Below are 22883 nucleotides of genomic sequence, written 5' to 3'. Positions count from 1 at the left end.
AGCCACCCCATAATCATCAGATAAGAGCCTTCCTTTATCATCCCTCGAGGGTCCTACCCCAATCCTAACATTTTGTTTACCCTTAATGTATTTAAAGAAATCCTGTTAATTTTTTAAATTTTCAACCAACTTTTTCTCATACATCCTTTCTGATGTCCTAATTTTCTGTTTCACCTACTTTCTTGGTCTTTTAAATCTCCTGTCATACCAGGATGAGGAATTGTGCTAACAGTGTGAAATGTTATGTTCAAATTACTAAACATGAAGAGTCCATTATTCTATAAAATGAATTTGTCATTGCTGTAATATTTAATAAAATAAAAATCCTTTGAAAACTTGTACTGCTTTCATCTAACAAAAAGAAACAAAACTTCAATCAACAATGAAAGACTGAAGATGTGTGACATTTAAGAGCATATTATTGTACCAATTAAATATGCGAGATTTTGATGATGCCTATGGATATCTTTCACACTCCATGCTACAGAAGTATAAGGAAAAAAATTATTGTTAAATAAAAAGTTATGTAGGGCTGGCTACTGAACTTGAAAAAAGGAACCAAACAAGATAGGGATAGAAGTAGACATGTCACTTGATCAACTAATGAAGACTAAGCTGCCTCAAGTTTACATGATACACAGTATTTAACATAGAAATGGCCCATTTTTAGATTCAAGCAATATCCCTACAAGTCCTTGTTAATCAAGTGTTTACATGATAAAATATGCAATATTTATAGCTTTCTTAAAAATGAAATGTTGAATTTAATGTTCTATTATTTTATGAATTTTGGTTAACACGCTGGTCATTTGTAATAATTATACAGTTAACATTGCCTCATGATAATTATATATATTTTGTTCGAGTCTTGGAGATTGGAACTCTTGAGAATGATGAATAAAAGGCCGAATTGAAGTAACTAACAGCTTGAGACTAACAGTCTATCTGATTAGATTACAGTGCTCAAAACCTTCTTTTAAAAAGTTCCAATGTGAAGAATGAAAGATTTTTCATTAGTATCCAAACGAAAAAGGTGGGTTACTTGGAATAGACAAAATAAAACTATCTGAAAAGTACAAACCGTTTGTTAAAACACTTCAGATCATTATTCTAAATATTACACTTGCAATAACTGTTGCACACATATTTGGAGCAAGAATATTAACAAGAACACAAAGTTTTAACAAAGAAATTAATTTTAATCTATGCTGCATTTGTTTTAGCTTACATTTGACCACTTACCAATCAATAGTGGCAAGACTTTGAAGTTCATACAATATAATTTTGCTTCTTATAAACACCTGAATGTTTCTTGCAGGGCTTTTGCAGTAGGATATTATACTAAAATTACATAAAGGTTTGAAGGAGAATAAAATAATTTCTTTTCTTTTTACTCAATAGAAGATTATCTTTAATTTCCCTTCTTTCTTTCTTTTTTTTTTTTGCACTCTGTAATTACCAGAACTATCTGTGTAAATTGACATAAAATTACATTACCTTAGTTGAAAAAATTATGACTTTGTAAAAACATCAAGATTAATAACCCATATATGAAATATAAAAATAAAATAGGAATCTAAATTACTGACGATGAACATTAAACTAGTGTCCAATGTAATAAACATCTTACTCATTCTTTTAATCTATTTAGAGTGCAATCCTATTAGCACAAACAGAATTCATGTTCATATGTCTGAAACAAAAGTCACAATACTGATGTTTCACTTAAAATGTTTTTCCTCTTGTAGATATTATTATAAAATCATCATTCTTCATCATTTTAAATCAGGTTATGAAAAATAGTGTAATTTCTGCTGAAAAGTTTATGATCAGTTCACAACCAAAGCGAGCCTATGAGAATAATTAGGGAACCAATATGTAGTAAAAATTCGTAAAATTATTAAACAAAATTAAGTTCTTAAAGACTTGGAATTTCAACTACGCATAACATACGAAGGACCACAATTTTTTTTCGAATAACACAAGATTTACCTTTCTATACAGACTTAAAATAGGTATTAACATGAGTCTACAAAATGTTAAACTATACATTACTTTAAATAAAAACAAGGTTAACAAAGTTTAACTGCATACCTATAAGGAACTGTTTGTGTCATCACACCTAATACCAATAAAACATACACCAAAGAAAATAAGCCAAACTGTTTAACATTCTTATCTTGGTGACTAGAGTTAAGTTAGGCTGAAACATACTTTATCTAACATCACTTTCTCAGTCAGCCCTGCAGAGACCATCTTGCTCAGTGTCTTCTCTTTGCTCTGAGCTTGTCTTGCCAGCTTGGCACTGCCATGTCCAAATCTTGCAATGTAGTCCTGGGAAGATAAGCAAAAAAAAAAAAGTCACCAGTTTATACCTGCGTTATCTATTAACACTACCCAGACCAATTTTCTACATAATAAGTAATAAAATACTGATCAAGTTAACAATTTACAATATTGCACAGTAATACCAATAATGTTTTTTTTTGTTGTTGTTGTTTTTATAATGCTCTCAAACTGATTGGTAAATTTAAAAAATAAAAGTCATGATTTTGTTAAATTTAAGTTTTAAATATTCTTGCTACAAGAATCAGTCAACTAAGGTAAGGTTAATGTTTTAAGTCACTATTATATCTGCATTTTGTTTCAGACAAAGTAAAACTGAAAATAAGTACAATACAAACTTGTGATGCTTCTTAAATTCACTTATTTTAATTAAATATATGGTCTTGAAAGCCACAAGACTCAGTTTTAATGTTTTTGTGTTTATAAGAAAGACATTTTGCAGGACTCTTGAGTTATGTCAATCAGCTTTTTAGGTCCAAAATACATTTATCATCATCACAAATGTAGTCTCAGGACATCCCACAAATATCTAAATGGATTATAAACCTTAAAAGCCACTTGGCATGGTTCAAAAGTACTCAAGTCTATCCCATGCTTAGCCAACGAAGTGGAAACTGAGACTTGCAGGTTTTGAAACCTGACAAGTTGCACCCTTCTATTACGTATGGGCAAGAGGGGGTAGCCGCTTAATGTATGTGCACACTGTAGCCTATTGAGAACATTTAGGATTTATCTTATCCATTATAATTTTAAGAAGTTTCTGTTTGTTTGTTGTTATGCACAAAGCTACACAATGGGCTGTCTGTGCTGTGTCTCCCACAGGTTTGGAAGCCCAGTTTTTAGCATTATAAACGTTCATAGTTTACTGGTGAACCAGTGGGGATAATTGTGAGAAGTAACCTAAACTCTTTTTGGTTTAGTTTTTTCTATACATTTTTCCTCCTTAGAATTCTTTTTAGTTGTATTTTCTGTTTTGCAACAATGTTTTACTTGTCAACCTCTAAACACAAAATTTAAAGCTCAAAGCAACTTTTAAATGTGATGAGATTGTACATATGCATAAGTGGGTCATAGTCTGCAAATAAGACAAGGAATAGAGGTACAAGAATTCACAAGTTTCTGCATATGTAATATATGGATAATATCTAACCTGGTTGATTCAAGGGCCTGCCTGGTAGGCAGAATTGCAGGTTCAAATCCTGCTTGATCCATTTTCACTTCTTTGCAAAAATATTTCAGGCAAAACATCTTACAATAAAAGTTTAATTTACAGTTTTTGCTTACTGGCACATCTTCACTTTGCTGGAGTTAATGACTGACACATGGCCATTCAAAGTATGACGTTTTGTAACTTTCTCTAGTATTAACAAACTGGCAAACAAACATGGAATCTAGTTTTCCAATCATAAGACAATTTTCTCTCTGCCCTAAAAAACAACAAGCATAAATCACACTTTAACAACACTCTGGATTATCATAAAACTTGATTTTATTTCCCCCAAAACTATAATAATAATAAAAGGTTGCTATACTAAAAATCTAACGACATTTATCTCATCAATTAAAATGTCCGATGAAAAATCTATATGGAAAACCTTCAAAAGATTTTTCTTATATTCAAGTTTACAAAAACTTTGCTACAATAACATCACTGAAGAAAATTTATTGACCAAAATAATGTACTATCATGGTGTTAGTAACATTTAATACTACATATGAGCCTCTTACACTACAATTGAACTATGTCATCAAATTCTTCCATCATCCTAAAATAGGTAACACTGTATGGTTGAGACCCCTTAACTCTCTCAACAAGGGTGTGGTCAATTTGACCAACCACATGACCTCTTTGTACTCATTTAAAGTCTATAGTTTTGATACTACTAACTTTAAATATAGTGTGTACATCTTAACAAAATTTGGCAGACTTTCAGTAAACATTATAATTCTTTACATACAAAAAAAGTCATTTTTTTAGTGAAGTTTTTTTAATAAACTAAAAATTTTTGTCAGTGAATATAGAGTATTTGTTTTGACTAGTCCATGTGCAACGTGATTTATGTTAAGATTAAAAAACTTTTCTTCATCTCAAAAATCTCAAATTTCATTTGTGTAATCTCTCAAACCTTCTAAATACATTTCAAATATATGTTCCCATGGGAACGAAGCTTGTATTAAAAAGAGAAATTGACAATTCTCTGTTCAGAACACAATGTAATATAATATGTCATTTGAAGATGAAAACCTTGGTTTTCTATTGGTTATACATAATATAGAATTAAATGTAAGAGAGAACTATTAACAAATCCTGAAAGAGAGGGTGCAACAGGCTGGTGTGACAAGAGGAGTCTGATTTTTTATTTGATGGCTCTGTAACCAAACAAAATTGAAGGCTATAAAAATCATGGTTTGTCTGAGCAATGATGCTTTTATAGAGAGTAATTTGTTAAATATAGTACTTATGAGAAGATAGAATGCCTAGAGAAAATATGTCACCTTTCTCACACTAGGAGAATTCAGGATTTTTTAAAATATTTCCTTATAAAATTAAGAACTTAAAACTAGTATACTATTAAAATATGGATTATTAGCCAAGATTTTATACTATACTAATTGGTATAAAAAACAAAAAAGTAGTTTAATAAAAGTTTGAATGTAAGCTGCTAAAACATTGTGATATGTGCAATAAATGATGGCCAGGCAGAGAGGGTTAAAGTTAATTTAGAAAATGCCAAAACTTTCATTTTAACTTACCTTCTGAGAAAATTTAAGACTCAAGAGTCAGAAAGTATCTTCGCTTCACTAGTTTTGAGCATTGTAAACCAAACAGCAAGACTATTGTAGCCTCAAACTGCTGGCTTACTTTAATTCGGCCTTTTTGATCATCATTCTCAGAGTCTCAGAAACATTAAGTAACAGAAGGTACTACTAAAAATTAATAAAAGTAGAATTTAGACTATTACCAAAGTTTACAATCAAAATATTGAAAAATGAAAAGAATAAAATGTCAGCTCCTTAACAGTCAGTGACAAAAAAAAAAAACAGTTAACCCTCTCACTATAGGTAGGTTAAAGTGAACAATCCATGACTCTTACAGAGTTACATTCAAGATTTAATTAAACTATTTATTATCAATGCATACAAATAAATTTGGTAGCAAAACATAATTAATAAATCAAATTTAATATTAAACAAGTTTTAAGTTCTTAATTTTAAAAGGAAATATTTAAATAAATCCTCAATCTCCTCTTGTATGAGAACTGTGACATTGTTCTCTAGGTCTCCTCTCTTCTGTGATTTAATTACTACTTCTCTCTGATAAGCTTGGGAAATACATAATTTTATAGCATAACATGAGCTCCATGTTCCCCAAGTGATGTACAATTTATACTGGTGCAAATAGTAGTTAAACAGAATTTAAAGGGCAATAACACAATAAAATTTAATTATAAAAAGATGTATACTGTTACAAGCTTAAAGCTATTTAGAATAAACATTTCTGATTTCCTGTTACAATTTGCAGTCATTCTAGAATGAAAAAAGGGTAATTTAGATTTATTTCCTAATTTTTTCATGGTGGTTACAATGTTGGTCATATCAACCAACCAAATATAGTTACGGTAATGAAAATAACAGATAAAATAGATTTCTTAAAAAAAATCGTTTATTGTTATTTAGGAAGTTATAAAGATCAGCAAAAAAAATTGCAATTTTTAGACAAAGTATTTTTAGTCTTAAAATTAAAATTATTTTGCTCATTCAACATTCCAAATGAAAAAATTCAAGACAAATCTTGCATTAAAAACTCCTAATACAAAAATCTGATATTTTGTGTACAAAAGCTTTCTTAATGATAATCTGACAAATTTTGTGAAGATATGCATACATTATCAAAAGTTATAGTATGACTATTATAGTTACTTTGGTGGTTAAATCAATCTATTGTATATTAAGTTTTTTTTATACATTCACTATAAAACAAAAAGCTAACATTTCAGTGAAATAATGTACTTCTGAATGAAAAAATAGACCATATTTGAACTTTCCATTTTCAATCCACTACTATTTCATTAAAGGATGTATCTTCATCTTGACTAGTTTCAAGACGTTTAGTGCTCAACTGTACTTTACTACATACCTTCATATGAGATATTTGACTCTGTTCCCAGTTGTAACGCTTCATTTGATTCTCCAGTAATTCCAAGCGAGTCCTTACAAAAGCATCGTAATTTCCCTGTTGAAAAAGTGTGAAAATCTTTCACATCACTCTGCTAAAATCTCAGGGTTTTTTTTATAGAACTATACTAACACAATTGTTTCATAAAAATGTTATGATCATTCCATAGCTAGAATGGATTGGAAAACTTACACCATAATAATTAAGTCTTTTCTTGTGGAGGTGAATAATGTTAGTACAAACACCGTTGAGGAAGTCCTGAGAGTGAGATATGATTACCAAGATGCGTTTATACCTGAAAAGATAAGAAAGCATGTACTGTGGAAGACAGAAAAATGAAATTGTGCTTTTCATTCATTCTGTAGATGATATTTTAGAAAATAGAAACAACAGATATTGTATTAGATATTTTAAAACCATACACTAATAAATTCGTAAGCTGCAGATTTTAATGTAATTGATAAAATAATCTAAGAAAACAGCTGATTTTTTCTATTATATGCAAGTTCTGATGGTGATTTGCTTTGATATCATTTCACCTTTGCTGAAGGTTTTAGATATTGGTTGAAACTTAAGGTGTCACAATAATGATAATGTCCATTGCCTAATATAAATAAACAAATTTTTCTTTTTTCATAAGTGATAAATAGAAAAAAATAACTTAAGTAGCTTTGTGTGCAACCTTTTATTTTTTTTATTGGTTAAATAAATAGATATCACTTTAGTGAATAAATGTAAAAGAATTTGAATGTTAAAAAACATTTATTCACTAAAGACAAAATAGCTGTAGCATTTACTTTCAATTTTTAATAACCATTACCTAAATATGCTTTTGGAACATTCTCACAAAAAATTATATTTAAATTAGAAATAGAATAAATTATTTTCAAACATAATTAATATTAACTTCTAATCAAAGCAAACAATCTAATTAGATGAGCAATTACTCATCCTTGCATACGTTAAAGCAATTAAGTCCAAAGATTGAGTACATTATACAACAAATATTTTGAATATGCAAATAAGCAAGACACTTGACAACCTCAGCCTATTTAAAGTTGCAGTGGAATAAAATGTATCAGAACCAAATCTTGGCATTATTTGGCATTCGTAAGTATTGTGATGGCACCAAAAATTTATCACTTTTGGGAAGGGTATGTAACAGTCTATTCTGATACAAATGTTCATACACTTAAACCATGCAGATGTGTTCAGGTCACGGATTTAAAATTTCTAAGACGGAATATCCCTTGTACTTAATGATATTGAAAGTAAATGAATATGGATCTTCTTGGGGAACCAGGAACCATTCAGAAAGTGTGTTTTCTTAGAGTAAAGCCACATCAGGCTATTTGTTGCGTCCAAATGGAATAAAACCCCTGATTTTAGCATTGTAAATCCAAAGACTTATCGCTGTACCACCAGGGGACTTCAGAAAGAAATAAGCAAGAAGTTGTTTCACATCCATGGTAAGCAAAATATGGATTCTTAAAAAGTTCATAATCTACAAACAGTAAAGTCAGTGGGAAAAGCCATCCACATGCCTAGGCAACAGTACACAGCATAATCTAGAAAGATCTCTCTCTAGAAAAAGTGACACGACTGGTGTAACACTAGTTGCTTCCACAACATATCAGTAGAACCATCTCGTACCTTAAGTAGCTGGAGTATGAAACAAGTATTCATGCTATTCCATGCACTCGAAACAGCACATATGGATCATTGTTGAAATGGACACTGGGAAATTTATTCTCATGCACTAGATGGATTATGGAAAACAATCAGGCAGAAAGAGTTTATTTTAAACATGTATTCCTTAGAACTGAGCCTTTTGCACTGGAAACTACACTGCAGGGCTATTGTCAAGATGAATGGTTGTCACACTGACCATGACTGGATGGTAATATGATGAGGCTCCAAAATGGTTTTGATGTTGTGTACTCAATAACTGTGTATATATTCCTTCCACACCCACAAAGAGAGCAGGGAAGGCTAGATATATTTCAATACAACCTACTGCCAACCAGGAGATCAATGAGAACATAAAAAAAACGTATGGAATGTATTTTCAATAATAAAATGTTCTTTACCATTAAAACTTGCATACTTGAGAGTCATCAAAACAATGTACCTATTTTAAAAACAAATCTTACTTACTGTAAAAGTTTAACTTCTAATAAAATATAGTTAATCAACAAATTTGGTTTGTTCTGAACTTCGTGCAAAGCTAAGCAAGGGTTATCTGCACTAGCCATCCCTAATTTAGCAGTGAAAGACTAGGGGGAAGGCAGCTAGTCATCACCACCAACCTTTGGGCTACTCTTTTACCAACAAATAGTAGGATTGACCATCACATTATAACCCCCACAGCTGAAAAGACAGTCATGTTTGATGGAACGGGGATTTAAACCCTCGACCCTCAGATTATGAGTCGAGCTCCCTAACCACCTAGCCATGACAGGCCTAAGCAGTAAGTAAACTCAAATCAAAACTATTAATGTATTAACAATGCATTCAATCACGTTCTTCTCCAGGGTCTATAATGGCTCTTGTTGATGCTGCTTGTTTCCAAACTATGTTGGATAGTAACTTTCAGAAACTGTAGTGTATTATCATGTTTAGCACATGTAATTCGTTAGGTGTTATTTTGACAAAACTACAATATTTTAAACACTTGAAACATGATCTATTTCTATGTAAACCTAAGAAATATAAAAATATCTACCACATCTGGAAACTTAACCAGAAAAATGCTGCATAGTAAGATAATATTTATACATATAATGGGAAAGGGTAAGTCGTGTTCTGTAAATCCCTAACATGATTAAGTTTATTAATAGGTTGAACCATAACAGGTTCACAAATACAAATATTTTTTGGAAAAGACCCTTGTATAGAATGAAAATACTAGTAACTTACGACTTTAGTTCCTCTTCCAGCCACACACATGCATCCAGATCAAGATGGTTAGTGGGTTCATCCAGCAGTAAAAGATGGGGTCGGATATACAAAGCTTTAGCAAGTGCAATCCGCATTCTCCAACCACCTAGTGATTTGTTAGGATTCAGAAACATTAATCACATAATTTGGCTTTTCTTTTTGTTAAAAAAATGTTAAACTACTTAATACATATAACTTGCACTTATACTATGTATTATGGGTTTGATTTACAATATAAATATACTTTGTTATTATTTTGCTATGAATGTTGAAAAACAAAATTATATTTAACTTTATCTCACCAATGTGTCCACTCAGTACAATGACCACAAGAAACATAAACCACAAACACTGAAACTTTCACCCTACCATGCATGTTACAACCTTTTACAGCATTGTATTAAAAATTTAATTAAAGAACTTTAATATCAGTGGTTGTCAATAAACTTGTAATTAAAACCTAGTTTATAATTTGAATGTTTATACTACCCAAGTTTTAACTTTTTAATTTGAAAGTGAAATATTTAAAAAAATTATGCTTCATTTTTCAGTGTCATGTAGCATTTCAGAGTACTGATTTGTACACTTCAGAATTTTTAACTTCAAGAATAGTTTCCAACCAATTAGAAACACAAACTAAATGTAATAACAAGCAAGAATCTAGAATATAAACCTTCTACCTTCTTGGTTTGTAAAAATATCAATACATTTGTCAAAGTCACCGCCCCCCCCCCCTCTCTCTCACTTGAGATTGTTTGCTATTGGACATGATTATAACCAGAATGAGCTGGTTCTTCTATACAACTGTCCTTTTGAATTTGACATTATTATTCATTTCATGGAAATTTTATTATATGATCATTGTACTGCTGCTCCAAATGTTCGATAGAATTATTTAAACATATTTATATCTTACATAGAAAGCAGGATAAATTATATAAGTTCTGGGACATTCTATTCTAGTGCCAAATGTAATTTTTCTTGTGTACTAAAACGAATATTTGAAAGCTACATAAATTTTAGGACACTCAAATCAGTGCAAATGAGACTGTTAGTGCATTAACTACTATAAATCATATTTTCTATGTATATTTTTTTATTTATGCATCTTTTAATAAAAGTAACCAAAATTTAAACATTATAAACTTCTCAGCTTAACCTAACAAAACTATAGAAATGTCTACAAGTACACAAGCAATGCACGCATCTCGTGCAATTTTCAGTGTAATCTCGCATTCTGTTTCTGTTAAGTTTGTTGAAGAAGCTAATGGCTCTCACTATGATTTATTGCTTTTTTGTTGTAGGGATTAATTCCCTAGTGGGTACAAATTATTGCAATAAAAACAAAAGATAATAAGATGTGAAAATAGTAACAGTTAAAACTACCGAGATAAATAACTTGGAACTTTCTGATAAGTGTTGCAGATGGTTCAGAAAAAATAATGGTATCACTCATTTTATTTTATATTTTTCAACTGTACAATGACGGCTTGTCTACCGACCCAAAAATCAAGTATGTTAGTGTTAGGGTAGAGAAACTAACAGATAATATTTGAACAACAACAAAAATTTTATCTATTTAGGAAGTTGTTGATGTTATGCAATTGAAATATGAAAACTAAGATTGAATGAAGTATTTTTATTCTTAGCATAAAAATTACCTTTCACCCAGACTGAAACTTAGTACTGTAAAAGCTTTGGAGATTCACAGACATTTTTTGTTTAAAATACTCCCTTAAAAAAAATCTGATTATTGTGTAAAACATTTAACGTTTACTAGTCATTTGCTTAGATATACATTACAAATTCACAGTTATAGTAAAAAATTAAAAACATAGCTTCACTGTGACCAAGCCCATGAACAGAAGTTTAAATAAAATTTATTCTCTAATTATAATTACATATTACAATATTAATATATTGTATAAGACTGGCATGATGTACGATAAAAACAAAAATTGCTAAAATAAATTCCATCAAAGTTACATAAAAACAGATCCAAATGTATTATGCTTGGTCAAACACTAATAACTAGCATTAAATTTTACCTGAGAAATCTTTGCACTTCTGTTCCTGCATTCTTTTGTTAAATCCGAGACCATGCAGAATATAGGCAGCTTTGCTTACAGCTTTATCTGCTCCTATATCATCAAGCCGCTCATAGATGTCCATAAGTTGTTCTTGAGAATCTAATAAGTAAAAACACTGTAATGTTAACTGTATGTTTTGGGAAATCTTTGTCTCACCTTGCTTTTCATTTATTTTATTTCTTAAACAGTGCCAGAACTCCAAATATAAAATGGATAAATCACTGAAACTTGTAACACGTCTAGTGAAGGCAGCGTTGCTTGTGGAAGTAGGCCTAAGTAGGAAAGATGAGGAAAGTATGGAGAGTTCGTCGACATCATTGCCATGTGACAAAGCACCAACACATAATAAAAGTGTCATAAAGAGTAAAAAGAAAATATTACAATAGCTTTATAAACTATGGTTTTTACATGGACTGGTGATAAGGAAGAACAAAGGCGGACTTTGTGTTGAATGTGGAAAGGTGCTGAAGAATAGTAGTCTCTTTCCTGCAAAACTCAAACATTTAGAAACCAATCATTCTCACTTGAAAAATAAAAGCAGTGAATATTTTAATCGGAAGTGCTTAGAAATAGACGAAAGAAAACTAAGTTTCATTCATTTATTTCTAGACAATAAAAGAGCTCTTATTACTTCATATCACATTAGCTACCGTATAGCTAAAGAAGGCGAATCCCATACCATAGCTGAAAATTTAATCAAGCCTTGTGTCAAAGATTTTGTGGGATGTACAAAATACCTTCAAAACATTAATTGTGTGCCTCTTTCAAATAGTTTCTTGGTGTATTGAATACATGTCAGCATTTTACAAAAATGAATTAATAAGGCGAGTAAAGCTGAGTCCAACTTTTCTCTCCAAATGGATGAATCCACTGATGTTACAGGCTTAGGCATTTTACTAGTGTTCGTTCATTATATGCATGAATCTCGTAGTAAAGAAGATATTTTACTGTGCAAGCCTTTAGCTGTGCATACAACAGGGGAAGAAATATTTAAGTTGGTTGATTTTTTTATATATCAAAGACCATAAAATTTCATGGAAACAATGTTCAATCATATGAACTGATAGAGCTGCTGCTGTGATAGGAAAAATTTCAGGAGCTGTAGCACGCATGAAGAAAGAAAACCCGGAAATTGAAAGAAGTAATTAGTGATGTAACTAAAATAATTAATTTCATAAAATCAAGACCACTTAATTCAAGAATTTTTTTTTGTTTATTGTGTAACGATATGGGAAGCATCCATACAACTTTATTGCTGCATACAGAGATTACGATTTTTTTGTTCCAACATCCATTTGAGCTTTCTTACAAATTAAGTGATATATGTTCATTGCAGGGATTGGCTTACTTTTCAGATATATTCTCATATCTTAATGAAATAAACATTGCATTGCAGGGCAAAAATGTAACATATTTCAAAGCTCAGAGTAGGATTAATGCACTTCAGAGCAAGCTAAAACTTTGGTGTGTATGTATGTGTGTGTGTGTGTGTGTGTGTGTGTGTGTGTGTGTTTTGGGGGAAAATTATGATTGCTTTGATAATATTTGAATTTTTACTTGTTAATGGAATTTCCCTGGATAAAGACGTAAAAGATACTGTCGTGCAACATTTATCTGATATGAGAGCAACCATTGTTGGATACTTTTCTTCACTGATTCTGTGAATATAGATGAATTACCTTTGAAAGAAAAAGAGCAACTTAAAGAAATTTCCACAGACTCTACATTATTAACTTTCTTTCAAGTTGAGAAAATTGCTGATTTTTGGAGTAAGATATATATCCAGAATAGAGAGAAATCACAATCAAGGCATTGAAGTTTTTGATGTGCTTCCCAACAACACACCTTTGTGAAAAATATTTTTCGTTACATGCTGCTTCCAAAACCAAATTTAAAAATAAATTGAACATAGAAAATGATCTCCGTTTACAGAAAACATCAATAACTCCTGATACTGAAAAAATTTGCAATACGAATCAACTGCAATAGAGCCACTAAATTCTACCAAAAAAGATTTTTTGTCTTTTATTTGAAATTATTCAATAAAGGTCATTGTTTTATGCATTTCTTTTTACTTTTCCTAATTCATAAGGTTTGTTTCAAAATTTACAGATGATATTGCTCCGAAAATAATGTTTTCTGTTAAAAAGTGCTCCGAAAGAGCAAAAAGGTTGGGAAACCCTGTGACCTATATCCTGCATTTGTTGACAAAACAGAAATTAAGCTTTCTAAAAAAGTCTAATACAAGATTTTATGCAAATACACGTCCACAAGAAGTTTAAACAAGTGCCATGTAACTGAAACAGTGAAAAAAAGTGGTGGTATGAAGACTGTCTGCTGAAGGAGTGGGAAATGTACAAAAGAGTTGATATAGAAGCAAAATTAGAAAATCTTTAGTTCATCAAATAGTTATACTCAACACGTTATGTGTGGCTCAAAAATGGTAGGTGCTTGTCTGTGAAGACTTGACTTTGGATGTTTTATATTTGAGTGAGTTATTAAAATGGTAAAATAGCCAATAAAGTATTATAGCCCCCCCCCCCAACTTTCTCTCAAATTTATTGTGAATCTTGTGAACAACCCTGTGTGAAATTTAAAAGTCATAAAACTTCTGCCAATTATATAAAATCTTTCAAATCATTAATGCACTAGTTAAGAATCATTGCATGCTACCTTGGTTTTTCACAAACAAAAAAATATAATATTTGGTATACAAAAATAATAACCTACATTTGAAGATTCTTATACGCTTACAGTGTAACCAGTTATGCATGTTTCATTTTTTGGTAATTCAAGTTAAATTTTGAAAACTTGTAAATTAAAAACCCATGTAACCCAACACAAACTTTGCAGTTAATAAACTGTAACACACCCAACTAGCATGAAAGGAGATAACAAAAAATAAATATAGTAATGCTCACATTAACTTTTTTTTTTTTTGGAGTGTGAAGGTGAAGTTCAACAAATGAAAATATGTTGTAAGCTAGCAGTTTCCCGTTCAAACAATTCAACAATAATTTTCCTGAATATAGTGATGAATAAATATAAAATGCATTTATGCAAAGGAGACAGACTGCAAAGCATTGTTGGCAAAAATGTTTGGGTTTTGATACAATGGACACAACACATCCCTCAAGCCTACCTTTCAAACATGCTCAGGTTAGAGATTTTGTTGTTATTTGTCTTTAATTGATTTTTTAGAACCTACATGTTTTCCTAACATAATAAACGAATCTCCAGGTAAGGAACATGGACCCAATTCAAGTAAGCATACCCTTTTATTTCCAAACATATTAAGTGACTGTTCACTAAATACTTGTCATTTTACTGAGCACAAGAACAGACTGCTAACCAAGTGAAAATTTTTTAGTTATTTCTATAAGTGTTAAAGGGGAGATATTCAATTCAAATCCAATCAGTTAAATTATACATATACATAATACCAACATGAAAAAGTTATATATTTAAATAAAGCAAAGAACAACAAATACATACTCAAACTCACTCCTCTCTTTATGCGTTTTCTTTCATTCATGCTCCATATTTCTTACAATCTTTGTGAAATTCCCTCACAAAAAGAAAATTGTTCTTATGATAATGATATCAAATTTTAGGAACTGCACAAAATGAATAATTTTCCTGTAATGTACTCTGGAAAGAAGCATTTTGATGTATAACTTATTTTTCTATGATTAACTGTTCAAGAGATAGAGCATTTCAGACAGGCATTTGTTTTTTTACAAACACACACACACACAAATATATATACACCTTACTATGGTTTTGTCATGCATGTACAAGTTCAGTGGATCTTTATGTCTGAAAGCAACGTGCAGGACTGAAACTACTTATTACTATGATGTCATTTTCTTCAATATAAACAAGACCAAGAAATTTGTGAATAACTTAAAATATTAAGCCAACCTTGTCCAAAGGTTAATATTTTTGGATTCAAACTGAGCTCTACAATTTATATCAATGAACATTTTAATGTTTTAAATATCAAATTATAATTAAGTCAAAGAACATGCAATTCATAGCTAACTTTTCAGGTAGTATTTGGTGAATAACCCAGAAGTTAAAAACAATTAAAAATAGTATGTGTTAAAATTACCATTAAACCTTCAGATATGATCTGGGTGGAACAATTCTAACACTAATAGACTGAAGAAGAATACTTTATTTAGTAATATAGTTTAACTACCATCATCAGGGTAATGAGCCAGTTCTTCAGCCAGTTTTTCAAGCCGTATCCGTTCTTGATCCACATCAAGCACGGCTTGCAATGCTGTATTATTGCTTGGTTCTATTTCTCTGGTCAGATGATAGATATCAATATGATCTTGAATTGGAATCTCTCTACGACCAATAGAAGCTAATAATGAGGACTTTCCTGAAATTCACAGACAAATATTATTCATTAATTAGCAATAAAACAATTTTTTGGGGTATTCAATATATCTGAAATTTTTGCCTTATAATATATTCCAAAGTCTTGCAATAAGTAGACAATATAGGAAATTTGCATGATGTAAGTTCTTCATCTTTTTTTTAGTATTTACTTATGGTAATTTCCCTAGTTTGTTTTTCAACTTTTTAATTCTTTCTACTTAAAATTTTCTTACTAATTAATACTTATATCATATCTTTATTTTACTTTATTAATACCCATTATACTTTCCCTTTCAAGTTATATTTTTAAACAAAAAACATTCTAGTTAGTCTTGTTCCTGTAATACCGCACAAAAAAAAAAGTCACACTTACAACATTCCTTTGAAATATAAGTAAAACAGTTCCAGGTTTCATGGCATTTTTCCTTGTATAACCATGATGTCACTCCACTTTTCCTCACAGTTTACTTAACTTTGACATTATCAGGTAGCCCATGATGAAGAAAGGTCTACCTTTCAAACATGCTCAGGTTAGAGATTTTGTTGTCATTTGTCTTTAATTGATTTTTCAGAACCTACATGTTTTCCTAATATAATAAACGAATCTCCACGGAAGGAACATGGACTCAATTCAAGTAAGTAGACCCTTTTACTTCCAAATATATTAAGTGACTGTACACAAATGCCTACATGACTACAAACATTTCTAAATGGATACCCATCCTTTCAAAACCACTCCTAGGAGTTACTATAATAATGTCTAGCTATTACCATTTCCCTTCCTGAATCTATCCTGTTTTTGATAATTAATTTTGGCACTATTGTTTCAAATGAGGATATAAAAGCTACAAAATAAGGTTTAGCACAATGGTAAAGTGTTAACATTTCCATTAGCTATTACAAAATAAAAAATGGGCTGTTTAAACTTTTCTACAGCACTGAAACAATACAAAGATTTATACTATTTTACCAAAGTACATTATATTATAAAAAAATGTATTTCTCATTGGTTTTGTGAATTCAAGTACCACTTGGCAATGAATTAACTATTTATTTGCATAGTCATTCTTATTTGTAACTGCATAAACGAAAAAAAAATACAGCATATTTATGATTTCTCTGCATATCTACAAAAAGAATCATAATATAAGATATATCAAGTAGTAGTATCATATGCTACAAATTAATGTGTACTCAATTCTTATAATGCAGCACTGCATGAGACGCAGTTAACTTAAGTTTTGAGATGATGTAGTTCAGTATTTACACCAGACCTGTGAATAAAAACAAATCCTACAAAGTTAAACTTTTTTCAAAATAAAACTAAGATCACTCCAAAAAAAGAGAACAAATATGGTAGTATGTACACGTACAAAAATACAGAATTAAAAAAAAGCAACTACATGACAAAAATTTTATGTCATACTACATCAAACATTTGTCAGTGGTTTACAACCTCTAGGTCATGCCTCTTGGAGGAGAGAGAAGAATTACTGAATAAAGGACAAAGAATATCTTATACAATAGCCTTAAACAAAAAAAGTTGATAACCTGAGGTTTAGAAAACTTTTCTTGTATATAAGTTTATAAGCATGTCAAAAACAATACCTTTCAAACCCAAATGTTATCTTCAAAACAGTTAAATTCATGGCTACACAAGTAAAATTAAAGTGTAAATGAATCTTTTGGTAAATTTTGAATATTGTATGAACATTTCTTTTGGGTTTTATGGAATATGCATTAAACTTTGGAACAAGGTAACCAAAGGTATTACCATTTTACAAACATCACATTAACCTTAAACATGAGGATTTAAAGAATTAACTTATGACCATGGCTCATCACACATTAACAATATATCTTTTAATACAAAATATTCATCCCTGCACCCTAAACAACTTTACATAAAGAAAGTGAAGAACAGACAGTAATATAAAAAATAATAAATGGATCTAGAAACTTACCACTACCATTGAGACCGATAAGGCCATACCTCTGGCCACAATTAAGTTCCAGTTTTGTGTCCGCTAGAATCTCTGCCCCATGAAAAGTAATTGAGAAATTTTCAATTTTTATATCACGTGAGTGGGGATTCAGACCCTGGACTCCAGTTACAGCTCGAGCCTTAGCATTAAGGTCCATGTCATGTTCCAGCTTCTTCACCAACTCATTCTCAGAAGCTAAATACAATTCAAAACAATTTACAAAAGCTAATATTTCAGTTTAAAAATGCAAACATTGAATTTTTTCTTTTAATTTACACCTCTTCCTTCAGTAGAAAATGTTTGTGTTAACCTTTTACTTTCTTAAATACATTTTCATCTATAAAAAACATTTGACACAGGTTTGCTAAATGGAGTCACATAACAGTACACTTTTTCTCATCTATAACTTAACAGGTCAATGAAACATACTTACCTTACAAAAAAAACAAATACAAGATATTAATATTCATAATTACAATTTCTTGTGCTATTATATTCTGGTATTTATCAACTATATAATAAACATGAATTAAAACTAAAGAGAACAAAGAATGAAGTTCAGAAGTCAAGGTTTTTTTTTGTTGTTTTTTTTGCAAATAAAGGTGTAAATTTCATATACAAACCAAGAGGCAAAGATGACCCATTAGCTGTTACACTTTCAGATTTGTTTTCTGTACACTCATCATTAATTCCATCTTCAGTTTTCTGCTGGGTTTTTTTCTGTGCACGTTGTTTAGCAGCTTCCTTCTTTTTAGCTTCACGTTTCTTTTTGGAGTCTGAAGGCATTTCAACAGAGATAGAGAATCTAACAAAAACTAAAAGAAAAAAAGAATATTAATCATACAGAAAATTATTAACTTCTGGGTTATATTTCAGATAGTTTTACTTATACAATATTCTTCAATAATCCACCTCTCTTCACAGCTTAATTATTTCAATCCAGTTATGAGAAGGCTACTATAAAAGAACTTATCAACAAAGATTGGCAGTTTTGAAACTTATATTTCTTAAGACCCACTCTTATTATAAATTTATATTTACAGTTAATTTAACTCCTTTTAAAAAATTTTTCAGAACAATGATTACAGAATTTGACTAACTACTGCAATCTAAGATATAATTTTCCTAATCTGAAAATGTATTTCCAAACATACTTACCTCTGCTGACATTTATAGCTATTTCTTGATCTTCATCTTTGCCATCTAAGCATTGTGTTCACTTGCTCCAGTCTTTGATACCCCCACTTGACTGCCCTCGTTATATTCTAATTTGCAAAACTTTACACTGGCCCTTACACACCCTCTGTGCAGGTATTCTATATAAGCACTGTATGCAGACAATATAATCACTTTTTCTAGACTTACCCATCCCGGCCACAAACATCAGCTCTTAGTGGGGAGGAAGGGAGGGAGAGTGTCAGTAGAGGTAAGTATGTTTGTAAATACATTTTCAGATTAGGAAAATGATAACTTCCAAAATATACATACCTCAACTGAAACTTGTAGCTAGAATCTCACATTGAGAAGGTGGAGTGAGCTGGTGAGGGCATAGGTCATACAAAAAGCATCTACACAGAACAAAGGTGTACCATGAGAAGTGGTACCCAAGCAAGGAAAACCACTCTACATTTAGAACAGGTATGATTGCCACCCAGAACTACGGAAAACTTAAATGATGGAATATTACACAAGTAAGTATGATGAGCCAGCCCCAACCATGCAGCAGAGGTTCCATGACTCGGGGCTGGATTTCAGTGGTCATGGTACCCATATCCCATATTGGTGGCCAGGGCAGTGGGACCGCAAATAGACAAATTTTTTGTGATAGGATCCTCACCAGCAGCCACAGAATGATGTGTTTCAAACTACTGGATTTATGAAAGAAAACAACAACAAAGGGGATAATTCTTCTGATCAACCTGAAGTCCAAAAGGCAACATCCCAGGCTTGGATTGATGGGACCATATATGCCACACTCCACCCAAGATCCAGAACTCATCTGGTCTAGATTTATGAAAAGTCATCTTCACTCCCCAACCAAGTGAGCAAGGAGAATTCTACTTGCCATGGAATTATGGAGAGGACAAGGAACACTGTTCCACCAAGGGCCTAAGATGGGACCTCATTACGTTTGTATTTACAAGGAGATAGTGGACCTCCTGTATGAACAACCTAAGACCTGACAATGTTCATAAGAGGGTCCAAGCACACCCCCCACCGGATAACTAAACGTCAAATCTGGGCCGGTTTTAAGAGTAGGCTCCCGCGTAGGTTGGTCCTGCTCCTACCGACATCTGGGAAAAACTTCCAGGAACCTGAATAGGAGGGTTCTCAACTTCGCCCTCTACTCCAAGAGTGAAGAAAACTCAACACTCCGAAGGAAAATCCTCTGTTCACCACCCCAACTACTGGGAATTGGATTTGTATTGTAAGATAATACTAACGTTCAGAATTGCATCTAGATGGTCTTATGGAACACCTCATCTTGACAGAACCTGTTGCAGCTATGAACCAATATAAAGATTGCTAGTGCAGAACTGAAAAAATACAAGCACACCTGACTGGGCAACACTTGCCACTTAGTGGGATTTAAAGGAAATAAAGAGGGACCCTAGAAAAAAAAACTGTTAATCAAGTAAGAAACTGACACATCTCCTTGTTAAAATCTAGCAGAGGTAGTTAACACAGCCATGGAGTGAAGGGGGGGGGGGGTACAACAAACAGTAGGCTATAGATTGAAGGTATAAAATGAAAACTTACTCTAAAGTCTCAATCAGGCTATTGAAAAGGTCATTTAGGTTGAAGAATATGAAAGGATCTTAGATGAGATAGCACAGGAGAGACAAAAACTGGCCTATATGTAGAATAGTGAAAGGGAGCAGCTAAGGATGCTGTATATAATGCAAGGTAGAAGAACCCAAGCCTCTCACAAAAATCCACATAAAAAAACATGAAACTATGGAGACTGTTGGATGAAGTGGGTTGAAGGCTCACCAAAGACACCACTGACAAAAGGTAGTCAATTTCCATTGAGAGATTGCTATAGTAGGTCAACAGGGGATTTTAGTCAAATAAACGGAAACTTTAGAAGTTAAACTCCTACGTCGGGCAAAGGACCACATAACTTCCATAACATGAAGCTGGAGTCAAACGTCTAGGTGTTGAATGTTGGACCGAGGTTGTCTCAACAAGGATGAGCAAAGCGGTAGTGGTGGACATTCCTGGAGCAATCGAAGAAGAGGAAACCATGTCTGAAGCAAGCCAAAAAGGTGCTGTCAAGAGAACCCAACATGGGGAGGAACGAATCATAGACAAGACTTTGGGTAAAAGACGAACATGAGGAAAAGCATAGAAGTGTAATCCCATCTATAGCCAGAGCTCGTGGATGCAGAACTGTAGGCGAGCATTCTAATGTGTTGCAAAGGCATCGATCATTGGAGATCAGATCTGAGAACAAATCCAGTGAAAGACCTCCTGATGGAACATGCATTCTGTTGCAAGAATCTGCAGGGCCTAGAAAAATGATCTGCTATCAAATTCATAACTACAGGCACATGACAAGCCAAAAGACAGATATCATATGAATGAGCCGAAAAAGACCCAAAGCCCAAGATCTCGAGAATGAGTACCTCCTGCATGAGAAACATGAAACCAAATGGATCATGACAATATTGCAGTGCAAAAGAGGAAGACCTGGAACCATTGCTTGATGTACTGCAAAAATTTTGAGAATGTTGATATGCAGGGTAGATTCGTAGTGAGTCCAAATACCCTGGAATTCCCCTGCCTCAGGAGAAAAGCATCCATTTGTGAAGAGATGGATTTTCAAACAAGGAGGTGGTATCTGGTCCCTGATATTCATGTTGTTCCAGTCAAGCCACCACTTTAGATCTGCAAAGTGTTCTTGAGCTAAGAAACTGTTTGATTCATATCAATATTTTGGGACAACATGGGACCTATTGGTCCATCTCAGCTGTTCCCTTTTCTAAACTAAATTAAAATAACTCTTAAAGCCAGCCCTTTAAGCTTTTTCTTAAACCCACTTAAATTTACTGCCTCCACAACCCATTCCAAAGGCCAACTACCCTGTTAGAAAAATAAGTGTCTTAGCTGAAGATGACTCCTACCCTGCTAAAATTTATATTTGTGTCTCCTAGTCCTACTATTCTCACTATTAAATATGAAAATAAGATGGTGCATCCACACTACCAATTCCCTTTAAAATCTTAAACACCTCAATCAAATCCCCCCCCCTCTTTGGACTTGTATTCAATATTTCTGTAGATACAACCTAAAATCTAGATCAATTTGTAGATAGTAAGTGTTACATAACTTTTTCAAACTTCCCTTATACACCTGCTTATCATATCTCGGGGAGACAGAGCCCCCTTATCACAAAACAGTTGAAAAAGTTATGTAACACTTATTAACCTAAAATCCTATTTGCCTTACCACTAACAACACATTGCTTGGATGGCTTAAGAGACCAATCAACAATTAAACTAAGATCCCTTTCTTTCATAACACTCTTAAGGTTATTCCCATCCAAATTATACTTATAATTCAAATTATGATAACCCACATGCATTATCTTGCATTTATTATAATTAAAACCATTTTATTTGCCCAACTCACTAAATGATCTAAATCATTTTGCAAATCAGCAGCATCCTCTTCACAGCTAGCAACACCCAAGACTTTAATAAGTCAAATTTAAGTCATTTATTGACCATTCCTTCATCTATGTCATTGATGTAAATCAAAAAGAGCAAAGGTCCTAAAACTGAGGCTTGAGGTACCCTACTTGTGACTAATCCAGTTTGATTTGTAACAACCATCTGCTTTCTTCCATCCAGCCACTCTTCTATCCAATTTGCTAACTTATCCCCCACACCTATACAGATAATTTATTTTACAAGCCTTTTATTTTGTGGCACCTTGTCAAATGCTTTC

At 32.1% G+C, this 22883-nt stretch overlaps 1 protein-coding gene across 1 annotated transcript in view; it reads right to left on the bottom strand.

Annotated features, from left to right (window-relative positions):
* The window catches only part of LOC106463830 (ATP-binding cassette sub-family F member 2-like), a 45125-nt gene that overhangs the window by 18499 nt on the left and 3743 nt on the right, over positions 1-22883 (bottom strand). The window contains exons 2-9 of the mRNA XM_013923911.2: positions 18554-18745; positions 17910-18125; positions 15758-15946; positions 11512-11652; positions 9443-9569; positions 6716-6818; positions 6485-6580; positions 2215-2334 (exon numbers count right to left, since the gene is read on the bottom strand). Coding sequence (XP_013779365.1) covers positions 2215-2334; positions 6485-6580; positions 6716-6818; positions 9443-9569; positions 11512-11652; positions 15758-15946; positions 17910-18125; positions 18554-18716 — 1155 coding nt within the window. The 5' untranslated portion in view covers positions 18717-18745. The remainder of the gene's footprint in view (positions 1-2214; positions 2335-6484; positions 6581-6715; positions 6819-9442; positions 9570-11511; positions 11653-15757; positions 15947-17909; positions 18126-18553; positions 18746-22883) is intronic.

The sequence above is a fragment of the Limulus polyphemus genome, unplaced genomic scaffold, assembly GCF_000517525.1.
Source record: "Limulus polyphemus unplaced genomic scaffold, Limulus_polyphemus-2.1.2 Scaffold55, whole genome shotgun sequence".
NCBI lineage: Eukaryota > Metazoa > Arthropoda > Merostomata > Xiphosura > Limulidae > Limulus > Limulus polyphemus.
This window is presented reverse-complemented; position numbering and strand designations above follow the sequence as displayed.